This window comes from Lactuca serriola, chromosome 3 (genome assembly GCF_051521515.1).
Source record: "Lactuca serriola cultivar US96UC23 chromosome 3, Lser_US96UC23_V15, whole genome shotgun sequence".
Classification (NCBI taxonomy): domain Eukaryota; kingdom Viridiplantae; phylum Streptophyta; class Magnoliopsida; order Asterales; family Asteraceae; genus Lactuca; species Lactuca serriola.
The window spans coordinates 258,522,793-258,543,515 of record NC_136410.1 but is presented as its reverse complement, the minus strand read 5'-3'; the positions used below and the strand labels follow the sequence as shown (position 1 = coordinate 258,543,515).

The window sequence follows — 20,723 nt, the reverse complement described above, 5'->3', positions numbered from 1 at the left end:
GTATGAATTCGTTTTTTGTTTCATTACTCACTCACTTAAAATACAATAAAGTTGCATAAAATATAAAGAACAAAAGTGTATTGTACTAGAATGCACTCTCATATACTCTCATTCTGCTATAATATACTCTCATTCTTCTACATACGAATTCATTTTGAAAGAATATTATTGTTGACATTAACGACAAATCTAATTAGTTTCCATAAAAAGGAATTATAAGTATGGATATAATTTTATATATATATATATATATATATATATATATATATATATATATATATATATATATATATATTACTAAATTCTTATTGGTGCAATCTAATACACAATAAATGTGCAAAACATTTGAACCTACCTTTCCCTCTCTCTCTCTCTCTCTCTCTCTCTATATATATATATATATATATATATATATATATATATATATATATATATATATATATATATTACAATAAGATCATCAATTACTTGAAAATATATGTAGACAGATTCTTAATCTGTTTTGGATTCATAGAAACCAAATAATAAAGGGGTGATGAATTGCATGAAGAAAAATAATTATTAAATTGATTAAAAGAAACCAAACATGAATTTATCCAAGTTAGATAGGTGAAACTTGAAACTTATGAAAGATGATTTACTAAATTAAATTTGAAGGGTTAAAGATGTAACTTTCATTGATTTGCCTAAAAAGATAAAGAATGGGGATCGAACTAGGGATGTTATTCGGGTCGGAATTAAACCGAACCGACCCAAACCCGAATAAACCGAAAACCGAATAAGGGTAATTGTATGAACTGAAAACCGAACCAAATAAGCTATACATGTTCGGTTCGGTTCGGGTATTATTTGATTCGGTTCGGTTCTGGCCCGAATAACCCAAATAACATGTACAAGATGATTAAGGAGGCGAATAACCATAATAACCCAAATAACATTTACAATGTGATTATAAATATTTTATTTTGTATGACTTTTATAGCTTATGATTTCATAACAAATCTTTTAAAGAAACAAATTAAATACTAAAAATTAAACATCCAAAACACCCAAAAATCTATCTATAAGCATATAAGTTAAACATTAAACATTCCACACCCAAATTAAAATATGAATCTTAAGTTTTTATCCATATCCAAAATAACATTTTTCAAACACGAATTAACTATTCGGGAATATTAATTAGTTGTTTTCCTTTTCCATCTTCGTTCTTTATCGCATCTTCTAAAGTTTTCGCGACCTTATCGTCTTTCAAAATTTCATCAATGTTGTCCACAATTGGCTTTCTTGATTTCCTTACCCAATCTTAAGTGCAAACCAAAGCCTCAACTATATTTGCAGACAAATTTGTTCGATATGGATCCAATATCCGTCCGCTTGTACTAAACGCCGCATCTGACGCCACGGCATAGATTTGCAGTCCCAAAATATCTATCAACATAAACATAAAAAATGTTAAAATATAATTATAAAAAAATTATACAAATAATAAAGTTATACCTTTCGCCATACGGGATACAATAAGGTAACGAGATGCATTTTGTTTCCACCAAAGTAGAATATCAAAATATTTATTGTATTTAACTAACTGCTCGTTTAGGTATCGTGTCAACCCCGTTTCCATTGATGTCGATGGGTAATCAGTTTGTACTATTAAATCACCCATGAAGTCGTTCTCGTCATCAATCACAACCACATCTTCATGACCACGTGTTTGATTTTGAGAAGAGTCGGTATTGTCAAACTTTGATTTGTAGAAATAAAAAAAAAATTCTCAAATCTTTGTTGAACACCCCATATTAAGGCCTTAGCCTTCAAAATGACTTTCAAGTTGAGCATGGGATCTTTTTGTGGATTCTTCAACTTAATCAACTCTCAAAAGATTGTTGAAGAAAGTCAAATTTGAACAGTGGATCTAATATGACCGCAAAATACGAAAAATCATTTAATTTTTCAAGGTCGCCCCAATACTTATCATATTTATCAATCATGTCCTTCCCGATCAAACAAAATATGGGACTAGCTGCCCATTCCTTAATGTGTTTGTATACATCACATATTTCTCCAAAAAACCGATGTGCCATCGGTTTGATTGATGTCGATACTATGTCGGTTTTCACCTTGAATTTCTCGAGAAATCCAACCATAGCTCTACAAATGTTGAATCCTTCTTTTGAGGAGGTTAAAACATCTCGAACAAATGGCGGATCTATTATAATAAAGTAAATGTTAGATGTTAGTATTTTTTTTTTGTAAAAAATAAACAGCTTTAATACCCCTTATTTAGGAGTCTGTATCTCACTAAATATACAACCAAATAACGCATTTAAATTGTGTAAACTGTAGTTCAAATTGTAAACTACAAGCTGGAAAAAAATCGGGCAAATCGGACAAATAACAAAGACGTTATGACACTTCAAAGTTAGCTAAAAATTTGCAACCATGTTGAAATTAAAAAAAAAAAGAAAACAATGGAATGGAATATGAAATTACCTTTGACTTCAAACATGCCAAAAACCTTCTCCAACTCCACCACAATCTTCAATAACTCGTATGTGGAGTTCCATCGAGTTGGGCTATCATTGCACAAAAACTTTTTGGATTCCACATTTAGCTCTTTCATGCATTCTTTGAACCTTTGAATCCGTTGTGTAGAATTCCTAATGTATTTAACAGCCTTTTGCATGCACTTGATACTAGATTGATATTGATCAACACCATCCCTAACAATAAGTTTAAGGATGTGGTCCATACACCTTACGTGTAATTGTTTCCCCTCATCGTACAAGTTTGATAGTTTTTTCATTATAATTTCAATTGTTTTGTCATTCGCACTAGCATTGTCTACGATTATGGTCATTACGTTATTGATACCCCACTCTTGAAGACAAGTCAACAACGTGCGCCCAATTTTTTCTCCTTTATGACTATCTAGAAATTTAAAGTTGATAATTCTTTTGTGCATGACCCAATCTTCATCAATAAAGTAGGTCGTGACCACCATATAGCTCAACCTTTGACATGAGCTTGTCCAACAATCGGTGGTCAAATGCACATTACTTAGGGGATTACAAAAGAACTTAAACAACTTAGCCTTTTCTTCAAGAAAGTAATTGGTGACTCTATTTGAAATTGTGGTTCTACATGACAAAACTACTTTCCCGTTCAATGCATTTGTATACTCAATAAATGATTCATTCTCTACAAACTTGAACGGTAGTTCTCCAACTACAAATAAGTTTAATAAAGCTTTTTTTATTCTTTTCTCATCATGCTTCCAAGTCCCAAAACTATTCTCCCCATTTTCATTTTTTTTGAAATTTAAAGTGGTTTAGTTTTCTAGTTTTTTTTTCTATATATTTTTGGGTTCATTTTACATCTTTCCGTATGTTTAATCATACTAGAAGTACCGTTTCGACGGATTCGGTTTTGAGCAAAGTTCCACACTTTTTGCATTTGCTATGTCTAACTTTGTCAATATGAACTACATTATAATCGACCCAACAAGCCGCCCTTTGGGCATATTTCCTTTTCTTCGGCTTTGCTGCTTGATTGGTTTCTTCAACTTGAGTGTTATCAACAAACACATCTTCATCATCAATCTAAAGCACAATAACAAAGTCATTTTAATATAATAGAATAGCAATATAGGTTCTTTAACATTTAAATAGATTCATCAATATGGAATGAAACAAGTAAAAGAACATATATGGTTGTTTTCATTAAATTCTCTCATTCAAGGTTCTCATTCAAGGTCAAAGTCCCCATTTCTTGGACTTATAGAGAAAATGTTAACTGTTAACATAACACATTCAAATTTCAATTGATAACATACGTAATAACACATTGAAAGATTGAGTAGTAGATTAACACATTCAAATTTCAATGAGTAACATACATAACAACACATTGAAAGATTGAGTAGTAGATTAAGATACAAATATTTACTTGAGTTTCTTGATTTGGAACCCAATTTTCCATGACTTGAATGGAGTTTGATCACAGTAGAAACTAGAAAACAAGGATGAGGGACTATTATTTTTCCAGACACAAGGGCCGACTTTTTTTTTCTTATCGTGAATGGACTTTGAAGTTTGAACTTTGAACTAGTTATGATCGATCAATGAGTCCAGGTTATCCCAAGTCGTAAGGGCAGCAGCTGCAACTATCGATCAAAGAGTAATGTCGCAAGGATGAGAAAAACCTCAATCGATCAAAGAGTAATGTTATCGACTCGTCGATTGGTGTAATACGCTAGTAACACTATTGTCGATTTCGTATAATACGGATGATCAAATTCAATTTCGTTGACTTTTTTGGTGTATTACGTGGGTTTTGTTGGGTAACGATCGATAGAAAAGAAGACCGAATAAGCAATCGTGTTAGGAAAAAAAAATGTGACTTTTCATATTCGGTTCGGTCCTTTTGGATCAAATAAACCCTTATTCGGGTAACCCATACCGAATAACCCGAAAACTGAATAAGCCTTATATAGATACCCGAAAACCGAATCGAATTGCTTATTCGGGTCTAATTCGGTGCGGTTCGGTTCGGTTTTCAGTTCGTTTTGGGTTTTCGGGCCAAATTTTCATCCCTAGATCGAACCTATGTCACACAGAAAATATAGGCGCATAGATGAGCGCTTTAGCCAGTTAAGCTAACCAAAGTTTAGTTTCTAACTTGAACAAAATAATATATATATATATATATACATATAATGACTAGATAAATTTAATTAAAATCGGGGCCCTATTTTTTTTTCTGGGCCTTGTACGGCTGCACACCTTGCATACCCTTAGGGCTGACCCTGCTATTAACGAATTGTTAATAATAACTCCATCTGTTTGAATCAATAAAAGGTAAAAGAAGCTATATGGCTATATGTAAGCTAGTAAAAAAGCTATATGTTAGCTAGCAATTAGGAAACGTTTGAACTTAATTAATAAAAAAATATACACAGGAGAAAAATGATAACATTAATCTCATCATATGTACCTTATAGTAGTTCGAGAATCTCCATAATATCAACAACTCTTTCTACACTAATATGATCTTCATCTTCCTTTTACAATTATAACATCATCGACGTTTTCAACTCATCGGTGACAACAGTGATATGTCTCAGCGCACGTCGGAGCTCGTGATCTGACCTCGGACGTCATCAGTGGTGTTGCGGTCGTCGTCGGTAGTGGCGGTTACTGGCGGAAATCCCTAGAGATGTATGAGGATAACGCTAGTGGTGGATCTGGTGCATGTGGAGTAAAAATAACATATCTAGACGGCAACATCGGTGCCGACTTAGATTCCAGCTAGCTAGCCGTTAGTAGGGCGGACATCAGCGGTGGCAGCGACGACATGAGGCTGTCGGTGGTAGAAGGAGGGATGAAAGGGAGAGATTTAAATGTTTCTAGCAGCTATTGTGTGCATGTATTCACCAATGAGAATTTAGGAAATAATAAATCATTAAATAGATTAAAAAAGGGTATAATGGTAAACTTAGTATATCTAATTATGGTAAAAAATAATAAATCATTTAATGCCTCCTTTAAATAATGGAATCAGTTTAAAACCCTAGATATCACCCTCTTTTTCGTCTGCATCGAACGACCACTCTGTTTCAACCTAGGTCTTGTTTTCCTCTTTGCATCTTTTCTCCAATCGAAATAGCTCCTCCCCCTCCATTGTCAGCTCGATTATCCATTGTCGAAATAGCTCCACAACCGCTGCCGTACACCAACATCTTGGGCCTGGGATGCTTTCAACTCAGTTTCTATTTTTAAATTCAATTTTCGATTTTTTTCAATTGAATTTCTTTTGAGAATAAAATGCTAATCGATTTCTGGTTATTCAATTTTTGATGTTTATGAATATGATCCCCACCATTGCTGCTCGATCAAAGGTCCTCACGCCTCCACTCCTCCGGTTTCCACTTTCTAGCCACCACCCCTTTGTGGCTTCAGCGACGACACATAACTTCACCTTCAGGTAAGTTTTAATATTTTTCTAGGAATTGTCGAATTGGTCTCTCAATAATTTGATTCTCACTTTTTTAATGTCAGTAGTTCTTTTGAATTTGGTACTTTACAATATCACCGGAAACATGTTATCATATTCTAATATCATAGACCCTCAGATCATGACATTTGATTCTATTCCATCCGGTGGTCCAGATATGTGCATTCTGTCACACAATAGTTAGCAAAAACAAAATAACCTAAGCCTATATATATATATATATATATATATATATATATATATATATATATATATATATATATATATGGTGGTGGTGGTTAGTATATAATGGATTGTATTAAGTTGTATATATTATATAAATATTTGTTAAAATGTGAATGAATGTATGCATGGAAATATTAAACTGCTTATTAATGAATTAGTGTTTATTAAACTCGGCATATGTTATTTTAGACTATAAATATGTCTTATAAGCGATACATTTTTTTTTAATCTACATTTAAAAGAGTGAAAATTGAATTTATCAAGGCATAATTTTATTTTTTTAATTAATTCTTCTATATTTGGCTGAGTATTACCAAAGAAATGAGAGCTACAATGTTTGTTCTATTAAACTGTGAATACGATTAAAAAATGTCATTGAATTTGGTGTTAATCTGGTGGGAGTCCGGACGGTCCGGTGACGATCCGACGGTGATCCAATGACAAATGACAACTATTATAAACTAGATAATGGAAAAGTTTGCGTAATACAATATAAATGTTGGATTTATCTAAAATATCCTTAATGATAACATTTTAAAAAGATGGTTCTTATGGTTCTTAATATTTTTGGGTTTCCATTTGAACTACTCCCTTTATATATATATATATATATATATATATATATATATATATATATATATATATATATATATATATATATATATAGGTAAATGTTCAAATGAGAACAAAAAAAGGTTAAGAACCGTAAGAACCTCTAATTTTAGATGTTTATAAAGGGTTTAGGGTTTAGGGTGTTTATAAAAGGTTTAAGGTTAAGGGTTTAGGGTTTAGGGTGTTTATAAAGGATTTTGAGTGTTTATAAAGGGTTTAGAGTTTAAAGTTACCCTAAACCCTTTATAAACATCTAAAGTTAGAGGTTCTTATGGTTCTTAACCTTTTTTGATTCTCATTTGAACCACTCCCTATATATATATATATATATATATATATATATATATATATATATATATATATATATATATATATATATATATATATATATATATATATATATATATATATATATAAACACGTGGTTGGCATATATAATTTCCCATATGTCGATGCACATAAGTATATAAATCCATATTACAATCAAAACTCACGTCAAGACTCAAACTCTTTGACCTTTTCTTTAGGTTTGAATATTTTATAAATTCCATGTTTTAAGAAAAAAGATATATATATATAAATGGCACGTCTAAAATATTTACACATACATTAATTTGTAAAAGATAAAACATATTACAAAATTCCACAAAAGCGAAACATGTGAACAAATTTTTTTTAAATCAAGCAAAATTGAAAATCTAGTGGTTGAAACTCTTAAAGAGGTTTGAGTTATCTAAGCATAACAAAATATAAAATTGGGTTTACTATTTGATGACATTGACCATTTCTTCATTGCAATCTTTAAGTTTATTTCCACTTTCTATATAACTATCCCTTCACTATGTACAAATCGACTCCCATTACAACTTTCCAATGCCACAATATAATATGGTTTGCAACCTTTTGTCCCACCCAAAAAGGTGGTAAAAGACATAAATGCCCTCGCATCCTTATTATCCAAATTTTTTAACCTGCAAAGAACAAAGGGAATTTTGTAATTTCAGACACTAAAGGCAGTTTGCATGTTGACACACCACAAACGAAAAGAGTTTTGCATGTTAAAAGAGGATCCAAATAAATTAAAGGGGTATAAATAGTCATTTCAAGTTTTGCAAGGACCTGATCCACAAAAAAAAATCATGTTTTTTGGACATCCTATGCAACATGCTGTCATCTGAAGTTAAAACATCATTTGTCCAGGCAATATTTAATGAAAATAACATAAAAAACTTTAGATTTTGCAGAAAAGTAAACAACATTTATTTACAGTAAAAAAAAAAAAAAAAAAAAAAAAAAAAAAAAAAAAAAAAAACTTACCTCAACGCTCATAATCCTCTATGTTTGGGTTTTTCAGAAGCTACGTCTCAAGCAAATCTCTCAATTGCATTACAGATTTACAGCAAAGGACTCATTTACCCTTTAACAGTTCTACATGACCATTAGAAAAGTAGAAACTGAACCTGCATGTGTAAAAAATATACGCTTAATACACTTTGACATCATATATAGAAAGGGATTTTGACATAAAAGTCCTTAACTTTGTCAAATTTTGTCAGTTTTGTCCCGTGACGATTTTTTGTTCTTTAATGTCCACAGTTTGCCAAGTTTTTTTTTTTCATTTTTGCCCTTGTTACCTGTATTGGCAAGTTTCCGAGGACAAAACTAACAAAATTTGACAAACTTAAGGACTTTCATTTCAAATTTGAAAAATATACTTAGGATAAAAACATAAAAGATTTATAAACTTAAGTTTATTTTTTTGCAAATTTGATTTCAGACTTACGGTTAATTTTTGCAAATTTGTAAAAATAAGGGAAAAAATTGAAAAAAGCTTAGCAAACTTTGGGCATTAATGCACAAAAATCACCACAGAGATAAAACTAACAAAATTTGACAAACTTAAGGATTTTTATGTCAAATCTGAAAATATACTTAAGGTAAAAACATAAAAAATTTGTAAACTTAATTTTTTTTTTCCAAATTTGATTTCATACTTTAGGTTTTTCTTATTTTTGCAAAGTTGTAAGCTTTAAGGGAAAAATACACTTGGCAAACTTTGGACATTAACGCACAAAAATCATCACAGGGACAAAACTGACAAAATTTGACAAACTTAACGACTTTCATGTCAAATTTGAAAAGTTTACTTAAGAGTAAAAACATAACAGATTTGTAAACTTAAGTTTTTTTTTTTTTTTTTGCAATCTTGATTTCATACTTAAGGTTAATTTTTGCAAATTTGTAAACTTAAGAGGAAAAATGAAAAATCTTACCAAACTTTGGGCATTAACAAAGACAAAACCAACAAAACTTGACAAACTTAAGTACTTTCATGTCAAAATCTTTATTAAAAAATAGCCAATGGTTATTAACTTATCCAAAATAAAAGACATTCTTCTCACAATGTAACAACTCACATGCTATTTCGCTAATCGGAATTTATATTTCAATATATCTTGTGGTGCAAGTTTCCTAATCAATTCAACAAAGTTTGAATCTTGTTTTTTTGTTTGAATCATATGAAGTAGCAAATAAAACGAAGATGCATCAAACGAAAACCCCTTTGCATCCATTTCCTTCAAATGTAACAACACATCTTTAGGTTTTCTCCACTTCACAATCCCTTGAAGAAGAATGTTATAAGTCGAACTATTTGGAAAAAGACCATTTTTCTCCATTTTTATAACAAGTTCTTTCGCTTCCTCAATCATTCCCTCTATACAAAACCCATTATTCATAGCATTATATGTCACAATATTCGGTTGCAAACCTTTTGAACACATTTCACTAAAAAGATCTAAAGCTACATCAAGCTTCCCATTTTTACAACTACCATCAATAAGAACAGTGTACAAAGCAACATTAGGATTTACACCTTTCTTCATTAAATCACGAAAGAAAGACAATGCTTCACTTACTCTATTGTTTTTGCATAGTCCATCTAATAAGACTGAATATGTGATGAAATTTGGAGTTAGGGGTATAAATTGCATATCTTCGAATAGTTTTAGAGCATCTTCACATCTTCCTACCTTAAACAATCCGTATAAAATAGTGCTATAAGTTGAAACTGTGGGTTCTAAGTTCCTATGAGTTATCTCCTTGAAAAGTTTCATTGCTTCATCTATGTTTGATCTTTTACAATGCCCATTTATTAAAGTGTTAAAAGTGATGATGTTGGGTTTGATTTTTTTATCAATCATGGTGTTGAAAACTCCCATGGCTTTCTTCATTTCACCTCTCAAACAATACCCATCAATTAATGAACTATAAGTGACAACATCTGGTTTTTCACCTCTTTCTATCATGACATGAAGAACACTTTCAGCTTCTTCCACCATTCCTTCTTTACAAAATGCATCTATAAATGTATTGAAAGTAAACACATCAGGATTGATCTTTCTTTTATCCATTTCTATAATCATTTGTTTGGCTTCTTCCCATCTGTTTACACTACATAAACCATAAATCAAGGAATTGTAAGTAATGATATTGGGAGAAACTCTTTTATCAATCATTTCTGTGAGGAGTTTTAAAGCATCATCCACCTTTTTCTCCTTGCAAAAACTGTCTATGATTGTGGTATATACTTCCTTGTTAGGTTTACAACCTCTTTTCTCCATAAATCTAAGTAATTCAATGGCGATTTTAGTGTTTCCAGCTTTACAAATCCCATTCATGATTGTCCCATATGTAACTTCATTGGGTTCGCAGATTTTCTCTTTGATCAGCTTCTTGAACAAATGTTCAGCCTCAAAAGCCTTATCTGATAACACTAAACCTTTTAATAGAGTATTATAAGTAGACACAAGTGGTTCATGACCATATTTAACAATGCAACCCAACATAGCAAACCCTAGATCGATTCTTCGTAAATGAGAGAAACAATTTATCGCAATGTTCATCATATACGCGTCAACGGATATTCGCAAGAACAACATTTGATTGATCAATGAAATCGCTGTGGAGTAACGCTTCTTCTTCACAATTACTACAAGGAATCTGTTGAATTCGCTTAACAATGGCAGAGGCTTCTTATGGATCATTTGATGAAACGAGAACTCATCATCATCGAGGTTATCGATGGTTTTACCAATTCGATCAGATTTTGCAGGTGTGGTTGAAAGCGATTTCGGATTTGAATTTAAGGATAATTGATTATTGTCCATGGAATTATGGAGCCCTAATAATAATAAAAACGAAGTGTTGATTGAGGAAGAGGAACTGAATAGAAGAGTACCTTTGTGAGTAGGAGTGGAAGGAAGACGCATGCGTAACAAAGCAGTGCTTCCACCTCTCATCGGCATTCAAAGAAAGAACGCGATTACAGCGACAGCAGCATCCAAATCAGGTCCTTTTTTGGGACAAAATTACTCACAAAGGAAAGAAAATTGAGAAAATTCGGTAAATGAAAAAAAAAAAGGGGGTTCTTTGAAAAAATAAATGACCATGAAAAAACTATCTCATTGTTATGTAAAAAATTCGATAAAAAAAAGGATAAAAATAATGAACTCTTTAATATCAGCGGATCAGTGTACACTTCTGTGGATCAATGTACACCTCTATGGATCACTGTATAAATTGTCATACTGATTAAATATTATATCAACTCATCCCGGTATTGAAAAATATAGAAATGGTCTCCAATACACCAACTTCTACGAATGCAACTATAGAAATTTGAAGATGAACTCATATTGTAAATAAAAAAAATGCAACTCTTTATGAAAATTGAATGAATGATGTTTATTTTAAAATGTGTTTGTTATGAAGTTTGTATAAGACAAAAAAAAAACTAGTATTCCTACAAGGTACTGTTAATTTCGCAGCAAAGTACTATTAATTCCGCAGCACTGGTTCGATTAGCATTACTATTTCATCAACTCCGCAGCAAAGTACTGTTAATTCCGCAGTACTATTTCGTCTACTCTGTATCAAATAGTGTTCGATCCGCAGTGCTAATATTTTACTATAAATTCACTTTAGTATGCGTATGATTTCATCTAATTTTCACCCTTTCTTTCACTCATTTTTTCTGGACACCATCAAATTTTCACTCATAATGGGTTCCAAACCATGGAGTGCTGAGGAGATCGTACGTCTAACATGTGCGTATATTACTGTGTACGAGAGCATCAGTGTGAATGATCCAAGTTTTTCAACCCGTTTAACTTATACCTACAACGTTGATCCTCAAATCGTTGCAGGAAACTATCGTAACATCGTTGCTATCACAGCTAAATGGTATGAAGTAAAAACATAAATTTTGTTATTCAATGATCTTTACAACAAAATTGATGATGAAGGGCTCAATGAAGACGAGGAAGTGATCTTGGAGGCGGCGAAAGAGGAATACAAATCCATTAACGATGGGTCGGAATTCGAGTATGAAACCCCTTGGAATCTTATAAAATATCTCGCGTACTTTTAATGTTTTTGTAGTACGTTATTTTGATGTAGTTGGTTTTTATTAGGTTATTTAGATGTATTTAGTTACTTTAAGGTTATTTATATGTACTGTCTTGTATAAGGTTATTTTTATATAATTGGTTTTTATTAGGTTGTTTTCATTGTCTGCGTAATACATGGAAACAGATACAAACACTTTATTCCAGAAACTACAAACACTACACATACATGGGAACAGATAAGACAACCCTTACAAATAATAAGATAAAGAAGTAGCAAACATTATGCATAAAATATTACAGTGTACATGACATACTAGTTTTTTTTCACTACATTCCAAAAGTCATCATATTCAAACTCACTTTCATCACACTCCATCATGTAATGCTCTTTAACAACTTGTAAAATTTCTTCATCGTCTGCGTAAAAAAGTGGCATATCTTTAATATAATTATACCATCGATTGAACCATGTGACTTTTTCCTTTAATTCCATCCACTTAGTTAGGGATGAGTATCGGAACCGGGTACCCGCTTTTGGAACCGGAACCGCCTCGGAACTGCCTTAAGCGGTTCCGGTTCCAATTCTCATTTTTTTGGAACCGCTACCCGCTGAAACTGGTATATATATATATATATATATATATATATATATATATATATATATATATATATATATATATATATATATATATATATATATATATATATATACTAGCCGTTTACCCGCGCCAAGCGACATGTACAAATAATTTGTTTTAGCAATTCGTTTCAACGATGATTAGTTTCAATTCAACGATTATTTGCATTAGGAAACATGTTATACTAATAATAAGTGAGAATGTATTAGCAACTATCACAAAACATTAGTTTCAATTTAGCGATTCTTTTTTTTTTTTTTTTTTCCTACGGACAATGTATTCGTGGCTTCAATTTTATGATGACTCATCGCTTAGAAAAATCCTCCGAAATAATTTTTTATTATCTTATAAGTTTTGATAATTTACTTTCACCTTTCAAACAATATATTAAATCTTTGTTACTTGTTTATTAAAAAGCTAACTTCAACAATTTACATATGATGACATTATACTTCCAATTTTTGAAATCTATTCTATTATTTGGATAGTTAATTTGAAAAAAAAGTATACTAATAGTAAAATGTATTTTGTTGAAGGGTGTGATCGATTAAAATGTGATGATATACTATTTTAATGGGCAAATTGAAAGCAAATTAAAATATTATAATAAAAATTAAAAACGCATATTAAGCATTAAATAAATCATTTGTTTTTCCAATCTATTTTCAATCTACAAAATTCACTTTTTATTTTAAATTTCCAATAACATTAATATTAAAAGCATACCAATGCATATTATATATTATATGATGATATAGTTTTAAATATCCATGGTATTCATTTTAGTTTAGTTTTCTAAGTAAAGAATTCTTTAAAATGACAGATAAAAAATTTAGAATACACATGTGACTATACAATAAATATTTTAAAAGAAAACTAAATATTTTTATGACACAATAAATTGTTGGAATTGTTTGTTACTTGATTAAAAATAAACATTAAGAACCATGTAATTATGAGCGACCAATACAATACATAACCTTTTAAATAAGGTTTAAATATGCTAAATAATAAAAATGAAATATAAACAAAAACATTTGAGCCTCTAGGATGCACCACAAAATAAATTCAAAATAACATTGTTCTATGGTTTTTTTGCAAACCCATCAACTTTAAATGTACCAAAGGATGTTGTTTTGACAGTTGTTAGTGGGGGTTTCTATTAAAATCTGCAATATCAACAAAGTTTTATCAAAATGAGAGAATTCATACAATAAAAGATGGGTGTTCCGCAAATGCAGGTAAGATTATGGTGAATTTTTCTCTATGACAACTGATGAATTTTACATTAGGAAAATAAAAACTTGTATACCAATCTCGCAAATGTAAGTCATTTTATTTTCACATCTTCATTTGTTCAAGGTCTAGTTAAAAAAATACTCGAAAATCAATAATAAATAAATCAATTTTTTTTTAAATCACTCCAAACAACTTAGAATAGCCACTTGCATATTTAAGATTTCTTCCACCGAATCATTTATAAAGTTTATTAGCATCTTTTGTTTAAAAAGAAATGTATTAATTTCAAAAATTACACTCTCAAGTAACAATAAATTGCATGTTGGTTTGAAATTAAGTAAGAAAAATATATTGTAAAACAGAACAAAAAAGTAGAGAAGTGCGTTAGTATTTTCCAATCTTCTGAAAAGTTCAAACTATTTCTAACACCTTAAATAAACACAAAAACATGTATAATATGATCTCAACCATGTATCCTTTCTTAAACCATTCATTCTCAACCACTTCAACAATTTTCTGTGAAAGAAAAACTAAAATATGGGTTAATATTTTTAGTTAATAAATAAAAAATGACTATATGAACTTACTGTCATAGGATTAGGATCTAATATCCTTTTGATTAGCTTGTTTAACATCTTCTTATTCAAATCAATGGTTTAGCTAGGCTCAAATTTGAAGCTGAATTAGGAAACATAACACATCACACATAAACTCCGCCCTTTTTGAACAACAGTTTAGTCACACATCTCCTAATAAATGTTTAAAATGATGTCGAAGATTTGTGGAGACGTGTAATTGGCTATCCAGATGTTGATTTGTGAGAAAAGTATACCTAAATGGATCTAAGTCATGACAGGCCACTATAATCGTACAACTGAACCACAAATCATGAAAATCCAAACTAAAGCCCAATGAATAATTTTGGTACCCGAACTTCCAGATGAAACATGCTCCCATACAGAAATGGAATTACAATTATATGAAGGCATTGATACCATTGGTTTAGAGTTGCAATGTATTCTTTTATCTTTGAAAAAAGATGTACATTAATAAGAAAAGGAGCACAAAACTAATTAAAATCAAGGGAAAAATGGTTAGGAGACACACAACTCGAGGTATAGGATCTAGAAAACCTCTAATGATTTTCGATAGATTAAAATTACAATCGTTAGAATATTTACCTCCTTCTTTGAGAGAAGGATTTCTTCGAATCCTTGTGAATCTGTTTTTCGTGAAATAGATTCCTCTTGCTTCTTGATCAATCTCTCAGTACACATCCATCAGGTGTTTCTGTTTAGAGAAAAACGCAGAGAAGGGAAAAGGCAGCCACAACCAAAACCCTAAATCAATGATTAACAGATAAAATAAGAAAATTTGGGTGGTTAAACTTTAAGGTTCAGAAGGGATACTAGTGGAAAGAAGGTAGCATGTGGTAGTTGTTCAATGGTGGTGAATGTTGTGGTGTCTTATGTGAATGTTGGTGACGATGGTGTGATTTCAAAATCTGCTAAATGGGTGATGTTGAGAATCGAACATTTCTTCGGGTGGTGCTAAAAATCGAAGATGGTGGTCATTGGTATCTAAATTTCAATCCAGTTCCATGAAATAAACACACGCACACATATACAGTGCTAGAAAGAGATAGTGGTGAATGAAGCCCTAAATAATGTCGCACAACCTTAAATCGTTAAAGAAAACTCGATAATCAACCTGAAATTGTGAAGAAAAACAATGAAATCATGAATTTGTGAAGAAAAAACTTACCTAGCTTGCAGGAGATACCGGCGGAGGAGGCAAATGTGGATACAAGAACCATAAATGGAATAGGAGGGATATGAATTAGGGCTCTTATTAGAGAGTTCGAGAGAAGCGATGGCGAAGGGTTCTTCCACAAGCAATGTCTATTAATCAACTGAGATAAGAGATGATATATAGAGAGATGGAAGAGAGCAATTAGAGAGACATAAGGGATTTGGTAGAAACGATGACTGGTGGTATGTTAATGAAATTAGGATTTTCCACGTTTAGATATAGGGAGAATGTATTATAGTCAGTTACAATCAAAGGAGCATGTGCATATGTTTTCATTATGCTTAAGAGGATTGTACATGATGTTATAATAGGTATACCTCTTAATTTTTAAGAAATAGGCAATATCCTTAATAATATAGTAAAGATTAGTATTTCATATAAATATGTGTGTGTTACTTAGACTGGTTTAGAATATATTGGTCCGATTATGTCCCTCTTTGGTCCGAATTGATTCGCTTTGGATATAACTAAGTTGCGATTTTATCAACAAAAGTTAACAAAGTTAATGTAACCGAGTTACTCGCTCACGAAACAGGAACCGCCGGTTCCGGGACTGGTTCCAAAAATTTAAGAACCGCTTAGAGCGGTTCCGGTTCCGGTTCTAACTTTCTAGGAACCGCCGGTTCCGGTTCCGGTTCTCGCCAAATGTGGCGGGTACCCGCCTATGCTCATCCCTACACTTAGTAACAACATCTTCTTTAAGGCGGTGTTGTCCTTCTCCCATCTCATGGTTGAACAAACATGTTATGCAGATCCATTTATCACCTACAAGGCAATGAGGCGGAGCTATTGGTGTCACACCCTCATTAACGTTCCTCTAACATCGTGTTAGGACCATCACCTCTGTTTTCGTCCATGGACGTGGAGCATCGGCTGATGTCGCTGCATTTGAAGAAGTTGGTACATTAGTGACCATTTTAGAATAAAGGTGTGAGTTTATTGAAGAATGAATGATTATTTAAATAAGATAAATGACTCTGCGGATTGACAAACAGCTATGCAGACTGACAACAAGTTCTGCAGACTTGCAAACAGCTCTACGGACTGACAAACAGCTCTGCGGACTGACAACAAGCTCTGTAGACTTGCAAACAAATCTGCGGACTGACAAACAGCTCTGCGGAATGACAAACAGCTCTGCGGATTAATGGATACAGATTTTCATTTGAATTGGACAAGTCTTTTAATTTTGAGAAGTTGTGGAAAGTTGTGAAAATGAGTTCCTTTAATGAGGTGTTAGATTTTTTTTCTCCAACCTACCGATTTTCTTTCATAATCTGCAAATAACTAATCCTAACACCTTCACGTGCATTAAGAAAGATATGTACGATCGTTTCCAATTTTGTTTTGTGGCATTGGGATGCATGGTATGTAATCCTTTACACTAAATTTTTGGTTATTTGAAGTTGTTAACCGGCTACTATTCTTATCTTTTCTTGCAGATTCGTATGTTTCTCATGTCTATGATACCAATCATATTCGTTTGTCACGTACTTCTAATTGGGACTTACATAACATCCATGTATATTGCGGTTGCTTTAGATGGAAATCACGAACCTATACTTAGAGTATTTGCTTTAGGAACCATAAACTATGATGAGTCATGGGTATGGTTCATGAGGAGGCTGAAAGAATGTTTAGGTGACATTATGGAAGTTGGTTTTGATGGGTTTGAGCCAAAAGAACATCATATTGGCTCATGCAAACCCTAAAGCTTGGATCTAGGTTTCTCTATTGTACATGCAATTCATCCAAGACTTATGAAGTCTAGATCTATCATACATATTTCGAAATTATCATATAAAATCAGATCCAGATGATTAACTCTTCAACAATGGCTTGAATCTTCTTGTCTTGGAGCTTAGAGTCACAAATGTCACTCCTCTAATGGCTTACAAACACCACACAAGCAAGAGGATGATATTGGAGAGAGGGAGGAATCACAATTTTAAGCTATGAACTCTTCTAGGGTTTTAAGTGGCCGAAAACTTATGCCCTAGCGGTTCTATTTATACTTGTGCTGCTAGGGTTTCAGTCAAAACCCTAATGGACAGCTTAGGCCTTAAGCAGTCCAAGGAACCTTATGGAATAGGGTCCTTATGGTCGAAATTAAGATGAACACATCCTTAATTTCGTCCATGCCTGGTCCATAAGGCTTCTCATCCCGATATTCAACTATTACACATTTGACAGTTTAAGCCCCCTTTATTTAATTAATGTCTTTTAGCCACATAATTAATTCTTAATTAATTCTTGTCTAATATTAATTAAACTATATGATTTATCCTTTAATATATTATTCATATAATATATTAATAATAACCTCTCTCTTCATAAATCATCCTAACAAGTTGCTTTAGTGAAGGCAACCCAAAAGGACCATGCACAACCGGGTCAAGTACATACCAAATATAGTTACGGGCTTAGACACTAATCCAACAGGTTTCATAAGCCATATGTCTGACTCTATAGAATTCGCAGTACAGAGAGTCTATCTTGATTCATATCATGGTTATTGTTGAAAAAATATAGCTGAGAAAATACGGACTTCCACTGGAAACAATATAGTTGTGGAGCAGTTGCTATGGTAGACATGCAAAACGTATAATGTGTCTGATTTTTATGGGAGTTTGAACACCTTACAAAATGAGGTGAATGGGAATGATCTTCACTGGCTTGATAATATTGCCATTGCAAAATGGGTACGGGCATTTTTCCCTAAAGTACGTTTCAATGTGAAATTCATTGACATTCCTGATGTCGTCACTTGGATAATGACAAACAGGCATGAGTTACCAATAACAACAATCATTCAAATGGTCCATGAAATCATGCAAGGAGTGTATGGTCAACGTGTTTCATTCGGAGGTAATAATGATATGTTTTAATATAAATTGTTGCATCATAATTTTTATTTGATGATGCGGTTAATTTCACAGGGGAATTTCATTGTCTTCTGACCCCTTATGCACTTAAGGTGCTTCAAAAAATATTTATCAACTCTGATGGTTGTAGGGTTAGGCATATTGTTGGCGACAAATATGAAGTGAGTAAGTATTTAACCACCGAATCCGTGCAATTAGATCGTGGCATTTGTACTTGCGGGAAATGGCAAAAGTGCGGTATACCTTATCATCACACTATAGCATCACTACAAATGCTTGAAATTCAAGAAATCCAACTTATGGTACATTATAAGTTAACTATTGCGGCATATCGAAATGCTTATCAAACTGAGATCGTGAATCCTATTCCAAACCTTATACATTGGGAAATACCAGTTGAAAGTGTTGTAGTCTTACCTCCACGACAGTTTACTTGAATTGTAATGCATGGATGACAACTAATATTAGTTTTTGTTTACATTTATGTTAACCTTAGTTTTGGTCCTTTGACGTTGTTATATTTTAATAAATAACGTGTACCTTTTAATTATTAAAATTTAACTTTTAATAAAAAAATGTAATATATGGATCACAATTATTAGTTAAAGACAACTCTGCAGACTGACAAAAAGCTCTGCGGACTGACAAACAACACTGCAGACTGACAAAAAGTTCTAAGGAGTTGAAGAGTGTATAAATAGTCATAAATGATCGTTGAATTTTGTCACAAATGACATTTTTGCTAGGAAAATTCTATTCTCATGAAAACATCATCTATTGTAAGGCTTGTACTCTAAGTGAATATCGTACCCTATGTTCAATAAACGTCATCCATTTGAATCCAAACTCTTAGATGAAGGTCAAAACCTAATACAATACATCTCATATGTTCAACTATGAGTTGAAAACCCTAGACATCTCGTTTCAAGTTCACTATGGACTAGGATTCTCTTATTGGGCCTAATGGACCAACAAACCTTCAACTTGACTATCTTGGGCCTAGAAACCCAAATTGGGTTCTAATTAGACCCACATTCATAAACCTTAACATTTTAGGCCATGTGGACCTAGAATGGTTCATTCTATTCCTAATGGGCCAAATTGGGCCATAAGTAATTTTAAATTTACTAATGGGCCATAACCCTTTTCAATTGGACTTCATTGGGCCGTGACCATTAATGAGGGCCCAATGGGCCGAAAATTTTATGTTTAGGTTCCAATAAATGTTAATGGGCTCAAACTATTCCATTCCCACTCCTTGGCCCAAGGATCTCGGCCCAAGATCAATTAAAAAAAAGGGAAATGTAATAAGAGTTGACTTAGGAGGTGCCACCTCCATAATGTTCAACATATATCCATGAAAGGACCCCCATACTTCTAAGCAAGTCACCTCACCAACTCTCTCCCCTCTCTTCTTGATATCTCGGTAAGAACCAAACACACACACACACACACACACTCTTTCAAACACTTCCTCAATCACTCTGAAGCATCATTCTCCTCCTTCCTCCAAGATCTCGAAAATTTGCTAGAGATTTAAGGATCTTCATCAAGTCATTCCAATTCTTGGTAAGTTATTATCAAACACAAGTATCTTCTTTCATCTTAACATGAAAAACTCCTTCTTACATGGTTTTATTCCATGATCACACCTTAGAAGCTTCATAAACTCGAGATCCACAACAAAGGTGTGCTAAGACCAAAAATCTCTTCTGCTTCTTCTCCAAAAACCGAAACATCAAGCAAAGGTGAGTTCATACCCCCTATTTTTGATTTTTACTTGGTTTTTTTTTTGGGGGGAGGGGGGGGGAATACAAGTCTTATGTGTAGATCTATGTGTATATGCATGATTATGTGTGTTTTCTTGAACCATTTGGTGATTTTGT

General features: G+C 32.5%; 1 protein-coding gene across 4 annotated transcripts; it reads right to left on the bottom strand.

The window, feature by feature from the left end:
• Window positions 1-7,511: 7,511 nt before the first annotated feature.
• On the bottom strand, window positions 7,512-11,240 carry LOC145093930 (uncharacterized). 4 transcript variants are annotated; one of them, XR_013703142.1, is made up of 4 exons: window positions 11,093-11,232; window positions 9,270-9,324; window positions 8,170-8,312; window positions 7,512-7,823 (listed from the first exon to the last, which is right to left on the bottom strand). XR_013703142.1 is itself a non-coding variant. In XM_079032178.1 (2 exons), the coding sequence occupies exon 1, from the start codon at window positions 11,157-11,159 to the stop codon at window positions 9,273-9,275; it is 1,887 nt and encodes a 628-aa protein (XP_078888304.1). In that variant the 5' UTR covers window positions 11,160-11,240; the 3' UTR covers window positions 8,168-8,312; window positions 9,270-9,272. The 4 variants fall into 4 exon arrangements, 1 of the variants encoding a protein (XP_078888304.1); XR_013703140.1 differs by having other exon boundaries at window positions 9,270-11,240; XR_013703141.1 differs by lacking the exon at window positions 9,270-9,324 and having other exon boundaries at window positions 11,093-11,240.
• Window positions 11,241-20,723: the final 9,483 nt, after the last annotated feature.